The 12,610-nt window shown below is 34.2% G+C and overlaps 1 protein-coding gene across 1 annotated transcript; it reads left to right on the forward strand.

The window, feature by feature from the left end:
- Positions 1 to 1,137: 1,137 nt before the first annotated feature.
- Positions 1,138 to 2,904, forward strand: LOC140176176 (uncharacterized). Its single transcript, XM_072206067.1, has 4 exons — positions 1,138 to 1,527; positions 1,739 to 1,786; positions 1,897 to 2,082; positions 2,284 to 2,904. The coding sequence occupies exons 1-4, from the start codon at positions 1,138 to 1,140 to the stop codon at positions 2,902 to 2,904; spliced, it is 1,245 nt and encodes a 414-aa protein (XP_072062168.1).
- The last annotated feature ends 9,706 nt before the right edge of the window (positions 2,905 to 12,610 follow it).

A 12,610-nucleotide genomic window follows, 5' to 3' on the forward strand; every position in this document is an offset into this window, starting at 1 on the left:
ATTAAGTTAACCCTAAACCCTAAATTAGCATATAATAATTAAATCCTAAATTCCTAAATTAACATATAACTAATCACTAAATTAACATGTAAATAAATTTTAAATTATAATTTATATAAAAGGTAGATGCATGAAACCTGACAGCGACAGAGGGAGATGCAGTGGCGGCGGTGCTGGAGGGCGATGATGACGGCGCGGTGCGGTGTGACGACAAGGAACTGACTGGTTTCCATGAGAGGGAGAGGCGACGGTGAGAGACCGGGGATGGAGCGGCAGTGGCGGGGCTGGGTAGAGAGAGAAACGGAGAAGAGGGGCAAGGGCGAAGCTTCGTATATTGTAGGGGAGGCAGTGGCCCCCCCAAAAAAAATTTTGTTTACAAGAATAATAAAAAACAAAGAGTGCCCCCCCTCATAAAAAAAACAAGTAGGCCTCCCCCTTTAGAAAATATATGCTGTCCATAATTCCATTCAAGAAATGGATTGGAAAGTAGTATATTATTTGGGCTATGAATAGTGGGTCATATGCTTAGTTAAAAAAAAAGTCCTAATCCATATTAAAAGTGAGGAATCTGAAAAGGCAATAACAAGAAGTCAACAGATCACTTCTTCCATTCTTCCCTCTTCTTACAATCAGAAAACAAAACATCACTCCATATTTCCATTATCATTACAACTTAGAAGATAGCAAGTAGTCTTTGGTCTTCCATTATCGTCCTTCTTTCTTCTTTCTTTTGTAAGTTATTTATTTTATTTGTTTTTATGAATAATTTATATATTTATTTATTTATTTATCTAGTTTATAATATTATAATAATAATTTACGTTTTTGAAAAAAATTGAAAATGATAATCATGTAATTATAATGTTATCCTTGTATTGTTTTTAATTTTTTTCTCATTATTAATTATTTGTGACATTGATATTACTAATTTGCAAAAAATAAAATAAATTGAGTTTAGTTAAGTTGAATAATATTTATCTTATTATCTATGTAAATTCTTAATTGTAGAAATTTAGTGGAATCATGAGCAAGATGAAAACAATAGATATTTTTTTCAAAAAGACTAGCCAGAAGAGTGAAAATATTTCTAATGTTGTTACATCAACAGCAACCTCTTCAATACTTGAGGCATCAAACATGAATACTTTAGCTCCTCAACAAGATAGTTCAAAGTCAAAGCGCCTACGACTTAATCCTGAACAAATGAAAATATGTCATTTGGTAAGAGATCCAGAAATTCGACCAATGATTTGGAAGTTTCATCCAAGTAAAAGAGATAAAATTTGTCAAGCTTATCTTAAAGCTGGACCAAATCAACCAATACTTGATAAGTATCCATTCTCGAGCGATACAAGTCATCGTCGTCGTTTTCAAGCTTCTTGGTTTGAATTATATCCTTCATGGTTAGAGTATTTTATTGAAGATGATGTTGTGTATTGTTTACCATGCTACCTATTTGCTATGGAATCTTCAATCTATACAGGTTCAAATGCTTTCATTGAAAATGGCTTCAGGAATTGGAAGAAGGTAAATAGTGGAAAAGATTGTCCTCTTTTGAATCACATTGGCAAAGGCCCCCAATTCGTTCCATCATAGGGCAACGAAATCATGTGATGATTGATGAAGCAATCACAACATGTTGATACACTTATGAAATGACAAACATCAGAGAAAATTGAGAATAATCGACGTAGACTTGGAGCATCTATTGATTGTATTAGATGGTTGACTTTTCAAGGTTGCACTTATAGAGGCCATGATGAAAGCTCGAGTTCGGATAATCGAGGTAACTTTATTGAATTGTTAAAGTTTTTGGGTTCTTACTATAGTAGTGTTTAGAGGCTTGTTTTGGAAAATGCTCCTAGATTTGCTAAATATACTTCAAGTGATATTCAGAAAGAAATTCTACATGTTCTTGCTACAATGGTAAGAAACTCAATTAGAAAGGATATTAGAGATGCCAAATTTTGTATTATCATTGATGAAGCTTGTGATGAATCTAAAAAAGAGCAAATGGCTATTGTTTTAAGATTTGTTGATGTGGATGGTTTTGTTCGTGAACGCTTCTTTGATTTTGTACATGTTAGTGATACTAGTGCCTTGACTTTGAAAAAAGAGTTGGTGTCTGTGCTTTCTATTTATAATCTCCAAATTGAAAATATTCGAGGTCAGGGGTATGATGGTGCTAGCAATATAAGAGGAGTATGGAATGGTTTACAAGCCTTATTTCTCAATGATTGCCGACAAGCATATTATGTCTATTGTTTTGCTCATAGATTGTAGTTAGCACTGGTGGCTGCTTCAAGGGAAGTACTTCAAATTCATGAGTTTTTCACACAATTGACTGCTATTGTAAATATTGTTGGTACATCTTGCAAACGACATGATCAACTACAAGAAGCTCAAGAAATTAAAAATGCAAAATTGATTGCTAATGATGAGCTAGAAACAGGTCAAGGTGCAAATCAAATGGGCACTTTACAAAGAGCTGGAGATACAAGATGGAGTTCTCACTTTCATTCTGTTTGTAGCTTGATAAGAATGTTTACAGTTACTCATACCATTCTTAATAACATTACTGATGATGGTACAACTTCTGCTCAAAGAGGTGAGGCTTATGGTGTCAACAAAGTGTTATCCTCGTTTGAATTTATTTTTTCGTTACATTTGATGAAGGAAATTATGGGAATTACTAAGATTTTGTGCCAAGCATTACAACAAAAATCTCAAGATATTTTGAATGCAATGCATGTTGTTTCCACATCAAAACTACTTCTTCAAAAATTGAGGGATAATGGTTGGTGCAATTTACTTGAGATTGTTAAGAAGTTTTGTGAGAAACATGAAATTGACATCCCTGATATGAGTACACAATACACGGTTAGAAGAGGTCGATCTCGTTAACCAAAGATAATAATCGAGCATCATTATCGAGTAGATGTGTTTTTGGCAGCAATTGACTCTCAAATTCAAGAGTTAAATAGTAGATTCAATGAGGAAACCATGGAGCTTTTGACTTTAAGTACTTCTTTGGACCCTAAAGACAATTTTAAGTTGTTTAATATTCAGAATATATGCAAGTTAGCTGAAAAGTTTTATCCTTCAGATTTTTCTGATCATGAAAGGATTCTTTTGAATGCTCAATTGCACATTATGCATTTGATATACCGAATCATCTAAAAGATGTTGGGACACTTTCTGAGTTATGTCAAAGATTGAAAGAAACAGAAAAATCAAGAACTTATCATTTGGTTGATAGACTAATTCGCAATGTCTTGACTCTTCCAGTATCTACAGCAACAACAGAAAGAGCTTTCTCGGCAATGAAAATTGTTAAAATAAGGCTTCGGAGTAAAATGGCAGACGAATTTCTTACAGATAATTTAGTCATTTATATTGAAAAATAAATTGCAGCTACTTTCAGTATAGATTCAATAATAGATGACTTTGAATCAAGGAAAAAACGTTGAGCTCAATTGTGTATGTAAGTTGCAAATTTTAATTTATTTCAGCTCTAATAATATTGTTACTAATTTTTTTGTTGCATAAGTTATGGTTGTGATTTAAATTATTTATATGAAGGTTGAAGCATAATACATTTTTTTTAATAATTTTGCAGGAAACGTCTAAAAAAGGAATTGAATAGTATTGGAAGATTCTAAAAACAAGTATGTAACAACTTATATTTACAATATTTGAAATTAGTTTTGAGATATTTGTATTTAATTATTTTAATATACAATATGTTCAGTTATCTTATACAAAGTAAATTTTAAGTTTTAGTTGTTATTTTTAATTAAAATTATATAGAGTTATTTTTAACTTTTTTTGTTAAAATAAAAAACTAAAAAAAATATTGGCCACCCTGGTAAATATTGTCTAGCTTCACCCCCTGAAGAGGGACTTAGAGAGAGAGAGAGAGAGAGAGAGAGAGAGAGAGAGAGAGAGAGAGAGAGAGAGAGAGAGAGAGAGAGAGAGAGAGAGAGAGAGAGAGAGAGAGAGAGAGAGAGAGAGAGAGAGAGAGACTTTTTAAAATAAAGAGGAGAGCATTTGCGCTCTTAATTTTAAGTTTGATTACTGTCGGATTTAGTGTCTCCAAACCGCAAAATTTTGTTAAAATGGCTTACCGTCGGATTTTACCAACTGTAAATCCGACGCTAAAGTTTGCGCCTATTCCCTCCCATTTCCTGCCAAGTATTGCCCACGAATTTACTGTCAAAAAGTTAATCCGTCGGTAACTATTTGACGTAACGAATTCTATCACAAAACCCTCCATAAATCCGTCAGTAAATTTGATGCTAACTCAAGACGCTAAATTCAACGATAAATATGACGGTACTCGGCATATTTCTTGTAGTGTTAGGGAGAATCCATACGGTCCCTCTCACCATTGAGTTCTTCTGTTGTTGCATCAGCAACTCAATTATCCTCTGGACCTCGGCTCCGAGTGCAGCATTCTTGGATAACAACTCAGCCTGAAAGGGAGGTGGTTGCTCATGTTCATCAGTCATGCTTGGAGATATCTGCAAAATAAAATAGCCATGGAAAATAATATGCGGGGTAATACTAAAGTGGGTGCTAAATGTTCCGACATGGAATGACAATCCACCCTATAACTCATCTGTGTGAAAGGGATGAGTGTTCCGTTCTTCTCCTACTAGACGAGCTATGCTTTAGTCTTCTAGAAACTTGGATCGAACGTGGTACCTACAAAAAAGACTCTAACATTCAAGTCAATAGCCTTTCCAAATCTTAAAAGAATAAAAATAGTGATATGTTTTTCTCTCATCCTTTTTCCACTACCTAACACCTAGTATTTATGGTCCTCTTTTTATTAAGTTCATGAGCCACCTTCTGTCTGTGTGGTTATTGTATATTCGTGAACGTAGGAGATATATTTGTTTTTTAAATTGGATCTGTTATCCGAACGTTTGGCTTATTCTCTCGAGATATAACAAGTAGTTTTCGATTTATTGGCATTTAGATTAACGTGAATATTTATATAGACCTTTTTTTGTCTTGTGCTAATTTTTTTAGGGGGAATAACAAAAACTAAATTTTAAATTTTTTAGTTAGAGAAGTTTTAATATTATATCATAAAATTATTTATTACAAAAATTTAAATTGAAAGAAAGAGATACACTAATTATTATAGCTCTAATAAAATTTTATTCAAATATCCAAGCTCAAATTCGGAATCTTAGCTTGTAATCATTTCTTTCTTGGTTGGTTTTGTTATTTGATTAGAAACTAACTGGCAAAGTCTTTTACACGTTCATTATAACACATAAATTAATCTATCTATGTATATATCTATTAATATCTATTAATCTATTAATATCTATTAATAGGAGAATAGTAATAGGTTAGTTGCTTGACAAGTGGTAGTTTGTATAATCGACAAGTAGAGTTTCATATAATAGACATGTGCCACAACATTAAAAATTAATAAAATATAAAATAATACAAATTCAAAAAGTTCTGTGAACAAAGTGTTGGGCGGAAATTTTAATTGAATTCAAATTCAAAATGTTTTGAAATCACTTTAAAACTATTGATTCTCTCTCTTATCTTATATGTGTTTGTATGTTCACATGTTTCTTCCAGAAATTTAAAAAACGAGAAGGCAAAAATTTTTAGAAAACGGGAAGAGAAGATGAGAGAGAAATACATTTCTCAATAGGAAGGAATAGATGGCACCGGTAGGAAAAGACTTTTTCGGCAACATCATAGAGAAAAGAGGGTTAAGGGAGAGAGAGAAAGATAGAACGAAGCAGAATGATGACAGAGGTCACGCCGCTGTTGGATCTGCAGAACAGCTTCCATCGCAGAACGGTATCTTAGCCGCTCCTTTGCCGCCACCGCCAGCGGATCCTGCGAATGCAACTTGACTACTTGCCGATCGCTCAGTTACGTTAATTATAGTAATCCTCAGGATGGTTAGTTCTTTGTCTTGCACTCAATTTGTTTCATTGGAAATGCTAATTGAAATTGAATATGGCTTTTCGTGTTAATATCTTCCCCGTGAATGGGTTAGCTGTGAAAATTATTTTTGTAGATAGTGGAAATTGTTTTGTTTTTTGTAAATGACAATCATCTTGCTTTAATAAATTATTTTTATTCTGAAGTTCAATTGTATTTTTTGGAGCAAAAATATTTCAATGGCTGGTGATGAGAACTATCTTCCTTAGTTACTATAGTTTTTCTGTGTTTGTGTATCTGATTTTCATTTTCTGTATTAGTTTTAGATCCATTATAGCTGCACAACTTATGGTAAAGCATGGAGGGCAAAGTAAAGATGGTAAATTCGGAAATAACGATGTTGAAACTAGGATCTAATACTGTGGAGTTTTCAATTAATGAGGTGTATCTCATGCATTATTATTGTCCTTTTCTTTTCTAGCTTTAGTTTTTTCATTCATAACATCAGAGTCTAAAGCATTGTATCATTAGAATGCATAACATCTCTTGACCTAGGTGGATTTGTTGGACCTATCAAAAAAGTAGAAGCTTGCATTCTTCTTGAATCTTGAATTTGTATAATGCAATAGTAATCCATGATGTGATAACATGTCATTAGAATAGAGTATATATAGTCTCTCATCAACTATATTTTTTATCCTCCCTGATTTTTCCAAATGCATGGATCCAGAGACCAGAGGGGTAAAGCAAAAAAGGGAAAGATAGTTATTAGTGGGAAGATTCAGTTCTAACAGGTAACATTTAGTTTCTATTGGAGAGAATGGAGAATGGGAGATAGTAATAAACACTTAAAATTTTCACTATTTTAAGTAAACTTTATTTCTCTAAGGCTTCTAAAAAGCATACATTATCATTGGTCTGTTTTTTACACTTATTAATCAATGAATCTTTTTTACATAAATTGTCTTATTAAGATCAAGATATGATCTTTTGTTCCAATAGTCCTTAAACAGGACCAAAGAAATATCTTATCAAATGACCTTTATATTGATACATTTCTCTTGAATGGCACTAAAAAAATAAGTTTATCCGATTCGTGCTAATTCCAAATCAATTAAGAACTGAGACTCTTCTGTTGTAATTTGCTTACAACTTACAACTAGGAAAATGCAGGGTTATTTTATAGGAAGCAAGTGCTTAGTACAGGATTCCCACAAGATGCAAAATTTATAACTCAATTTCCCAAGGTTAGTTCTTAATGTCTATTTTGTTATGTCTAACGTTTATTGTCTTTTCACTTGATTTTATTATTTGCTAAATTTCATTATTTTCTAGAAATGAAGTACGAGAATCCTTTTTTCGTTGCAGTTGGGAGAGCGTCTGGCGAAAAAAAAAAAGAAAAGAAAAGATAGTGGCAGATGCTCCAGAGCTATTTTTGTTGAGCAATGGTGATGAAAAACCACAATTCAGAGGCGTCGATGGTTGTTGATGCAGCGGAGACGAAGAATAGTGGCAGCGATGAGTTGTGAGTTGTGTTGCTCCCGTCATTAAAGAAGGAGCAGCTAGCGGCAAGTTGACTTTACCGATGAAGAGAACGCAGAGATTTGAGATCCTGTCATTCACCGTGTTATGGAGGTAATTTACTTTTAAAGGATAGAATAATCACACAAATGAAACTTATGAGATGTTTCTTTGAGCATTAAACTTCATCGAAAGATTGGATTTCATAGATTTGAAAAACAAGAACACATTTCTTGAAAGGATATCATATGTGAATGATTCTCAGAAGAAGGGTTTGATTTAAAAGGATATCATGTGTGTATGATTCTATTTTTATTTTTAATTTTTTTACTTTTTAATTTCTTTAAATTTGTTTTCAAATTCATTTTGTGCTTCTTAATAGAATAGGAAAAGTGAAACCTGATATACTACTCGATGGAGTGAGGGTAGTAATTTTAAGTAAAGAAAATCCTATTAGTGGAGAAAACATTGGAGAAAAGACATTGTTTGGCATTGAACCTTTGTTTGTTGAAGAGATTGCTTTTGTGGTAAGTTCATTACTTTTTTAAATCAACAATGTGTGAGCTTCTTTTTCAATTCTTTGAATATTGATACATCAAAAATTTCATTTTTATCATTGTATAATTTCTATAGGTTGCGAATACTCAGATGTTACATATTCAATTCATGGAAAGTGTTTCTTTGAAAGATCTAGCATTTTTTAAGTTCCTCCATTTCTTTATCTAGAACATATTGGTAATGTATCGAAAGTAATGGTGGCAAATCGCAAGATTATTTTAAAGAGGTATTATTCAAGGCAGATTGGAAGATTATTTTTAAAGAAGTACTATTCAAGTTTTCTTCTGAACTATGAATATTGAAAGGGTTAGATTGATTTCATTATGATCTCTATTTAAAATTAGATGTATCCTATAAAGATAATTGCATTACAATTTACTCTTCAAAGTGAGGATCACAAAGTGGTATTCCCCGTACTCTCAAAAGAAAACATCTAAGAAAGACACTTACCTTAAAGAATTTTTTTTATTTCCTCTGCACTACACCACTTCAGTTTATGAATGTAAATATGTAATATCAGGATCTTAATTTAAAAGAATTAAAAAAAGAATCTCCAACTAAGTAGTTCTTTTTTTCCTTTATACATATATGCATATGCAATGAATTAATTACATATTGGTGTTTGCAAAGAATCAGCTATTAATAGGTTTTTGCAAAGTTATCATAAAGCATTCTAATAAGCAATAATATTGGTATTTCTTTAAGGTCCTTGAATGATTTTCTTTAATAAGCATTCCATGCTTTGTTCTATCTGTGTGTAATTCTAAAATAATTATTGAAAAGTTTGACTAAAGGAAACTCATACACGTTCCTGTTGTTCAATCTAAAATTTCGATTTAATAGCTTCTTTTTTATATATTTATACATGGTAGGAGGTGCGCGAAATTAGAATTCACACAACTGAACCGGCAAGTGTACCGGGTCGTCCAAGTAATACCTTAGGTGAGTGAGGCTTGATCTCACGAGGATTGCCAGATTGAGCAAGTTGTGGTTATCCTGCAGATCTTAGTCAGGTGAATAGAAAGTTGATTGTTGTTGTTGTAGGCGCATAAACAAAACAATAATGAAAGCGATAAAGAATTGACGTAGAAACAATGGTAAGAAATCAGTTAAGGCCTCGGAGATGCTTGTTCTTTCGGATTGATACTTCTTACTGACTACTTTAACAATGAGTGATTCATTTAATGGTAAGGCCGTAAGTGATTAAGCCAGGGGTAGTGGTCATTAGTCTCCTCTGATCCAAACCAAATGCCCGAATAGGTCAGTCAATTTGGACGAAGGTGAAGCTCACGCAGTTCAATCTCTGATGATCCTACTCAAAATGTCACAGACAAGGTCGGATCTTCCGGATCAGAGAATGAAGCTTTATGATTCTAGCCTTAACGCCACAGGGACCTCAATTACCCATGACTAACGAGATTTCATGTCATGTATCCCAATTAGCCCAAATATCTTGTTGGAACCTGTGATGTACTCTCAAGCTGTAGCTCAATACTATCCAGATCAGGACTCGTAAGAACTCATGTATAATAAGGGCTCATACTCTTGTTCCACCCCATATTCATAAAGATGAAGAACGACACTACATCATAGAATGGAATCAAACATATATTAAAGTAGAAAAGTAAAAATATATATCCATTGGAATGAGCAGAGCTCCTATCCTTAACCGAGGAGGTTTAGCCGCTCATATTTTACAAAAGATAAAGTGAAATAAGTTTTGAGAAGCTGAAGATCCTAAACATGGGTGATCTTCGCCTATATATACTAATCTAGTAATTAAAAATTACAAAAATGAAATAAACTAAGCAGAAAGGTGCGAAAATCCACTTTTGGGCCCACTTGGTGAGTGTTTGGGCTGAGCTGGTGTTTAGCTTGGAAGAGTGGGCGTAGAACGCCCACTAGGGAGTGCCCACGCTACTTCCTTGCTCCCTTGGTGGCATTGAACACCAGTTTTGGGCGTTCAACACTGGCCTTAGTCCTTTTGGAGCGTTGAACGCCAGAAAGGGCGTAAGTTGGGCGTTCAACGCCCATTTTAGGTAGTCATTTCCAAAGAAAGGTATAGACTATTATATATTGCTGAAAAGCTCTGGAAGTTAGCTTTCTAACATCATTAAGAGCACGTTAATTGGACCTCTGTAGTTCAAGAAATGCTCATTGGAATACACGGAGGTCAGGATTTGACAACATCTGCTATCCTTTCTTTGCCTCTAAATAAGACTTTGCCAAATCTTGCCATTTTCATCCAAAAATTACCTAAAATCATAATAAAAAGACAAAAACTCAAAGTAACATCCAAAAGGTGAATTTTGCACTAAAACCTAGTAAAACATAGTAAAACTTGATAAAATGTAACTGAAAACACTAAGAAAATGATACGAAAAAGGGTATAAAATATCCACTCATCAGTAGGGTTGTGGGAACTTCATGATGATTTGGAAAAGGCTTTGTCTTTGTTTGAACAAGTGATTTAGTGTATTTGTTGTTGTTTACCATTTTTGTTGTTGGGTGCAGTCCCATATTCAAAGATGTATTTGACAAGTATATAGGCTAATTGATCAACAAGTGTTCAGTTTAAATATATGACAAGTGTCCAGTTTTGATATCAAAATATTCAGATGATGTTTATTGAGCGGGAAGTTTCAACAAAAAAAATTTTTGAATTTCAAATCTATGGTTTCAATATCTCTTTTGCCCATATTTGTTTCTTTCTTAGTTCAATTCTTAGCTCACAAGTCATAGTAGAATCGGAGCGTGTTCCTTAATTTTGACTCAGTAGTTGATTCGATCCTTCTTACTCTCACTCGCTCGCGATGTCTTTGAACTCCAATTTTGGTGCATACATTCGAGTCATGGTTTTTCAATAGTTTTAAAATATTATTAAGTGTTAGAAATTCTAGCTGCGTAATAAACATATAATAGCTGCATGTTTTTGGATGAATGATTTGCCTTATATGTTGTGATTTTCACTTGAAAATTCTTACATGACACTATGGTGCACGAAATTGTGATTGTTCATTCCCTGGCAACGGCTCCAAAAACTTGGTATGCACGTTCATAATCTCAATTCTTTTTCACAACTTCGCACAACTAACCAGCAAGTGCACTGGGTCGTCTAAGTAATAAACCTTATGTGAGTAAAGGGTCGATCCCACGGAGATTGTCGGCTTGAAGCAAGCTATGGTCATCTTGTAAATATCAGTCAGGCAGATTCAAATGGTAATGAGGTTTTGATAATTAAAATATAAATAAAATATAAAATAAGATAGAAATACTTATGTAATTTATTGGTGAAAATTTCAGATAAGCGTATGGAGATGCTTTGCTCCTTCTGAATCTCTGCTTTCCTACTGCCTTCATTCAATCATTCGTACTCCTTTCCATGGAAGACTGTATGTTGGGGGATCACCGTTGTCAATGGCTACCGTCCGTCCTCTCAGTGAAAATGGTCCAAATGCGCTGTCACCGCACGGCTAATCATCTGTCGGTTCTCGATCATGTTGGAATAGGATCCATTGATCCTTTTGCGACTGTCACTACGCCCAACACTCGCGAGTTTGAAGCTCGTCACAGTAATCCCTTCCCAAATCCTACTCGGAATACCACAGACAAAGTTTAGAATTTTCGGATCTCAGGAATGATCGCCAATAATTCTAGCTTATACCACGAAGACTCCGATCTTTCAGAATGGAGGCTAAGAGATACACGCTCAAGCTATTGCAGATAGAACGGAAGTGGTTGTCAGGTACGCGTTCATAGATGAGAATGATGATGAGTGTCACGGATCATCACATTCATCAGGTTGAAGTGCGAGTGAATATCTTGGAATAAGAATAAGCTTGAATTGAATAGAAAAACAATAGTACTTTGCATTAATTCATGAGGAACAGCAGAGCTCAACACCTTAATCTATGGGGTGTAGAAACTCCACCGTTGAAAATACATAAGTGATAATGGTGTTCATTGGCTTTGGCCCCAGAGGGGGAACCAGAATAACCAAGACCTCGGTCTGAGGACTAAACGTCCAAAGATATAAAATAAATCACTAAAAGTAGTTTTTATACTAAACTAGTAGCTAGAGTTACAGAAAATAAGTAAATGATGCAGAAATCCATTTCCGGGGCCCACTTGGTGTGTGTTTGGGCTAAGCATTGAGATTTACACGTGTAGAGACTTCTCTTGGAGTTAAACGCCAGGTTGCAGCCTGTTTGTGGCGTTTAACTCTGGGTTGTGACCTGTTTCTAGCGTTTAACTTCAGAATAGGGCAGGAAGTTGGCATTTGAACGCCAGTTTGCGTCGTCGAAACTCAGGAAAAGTATGGAATATTATATATTGCTGGAAATCCCTGGATGTCTACTTTCCAACGCAATTGAGAGCGCGCCAATTGGGTTTCTGTAGCTCCAGAAAATCCATTTCGATGCAGGGAGGTCAGAATCCAACAGCATCTGCAGTCCTTTTTCAGCCTCTAAATCAGATTTTTGCTCGGGTCCTTCAATTTCAACCAGAAAATACCTGAAATTACAGAAAAATACACAAACTCATAGTAAAGTCCAGAAATGTAAATTTTGCATAAAAACTAATAAAAACATAGTAAAACTAATTAAATTAT

This window comes from Arachis hypogaea, chromosome 11, assembly GCF_003086295.3.
Source record: "Arachis hypogaea cultivar Tifrunner chromosome 11, arahy.Tifrunner.gnm2.J5K5, whole genome shotgun sequence".
NCBI lineage: Eukaryota > Viridiplantae > Streptophyta > Magnoliopsida > Fabales > Fabaceae > Arachis > Arachis hypogaea.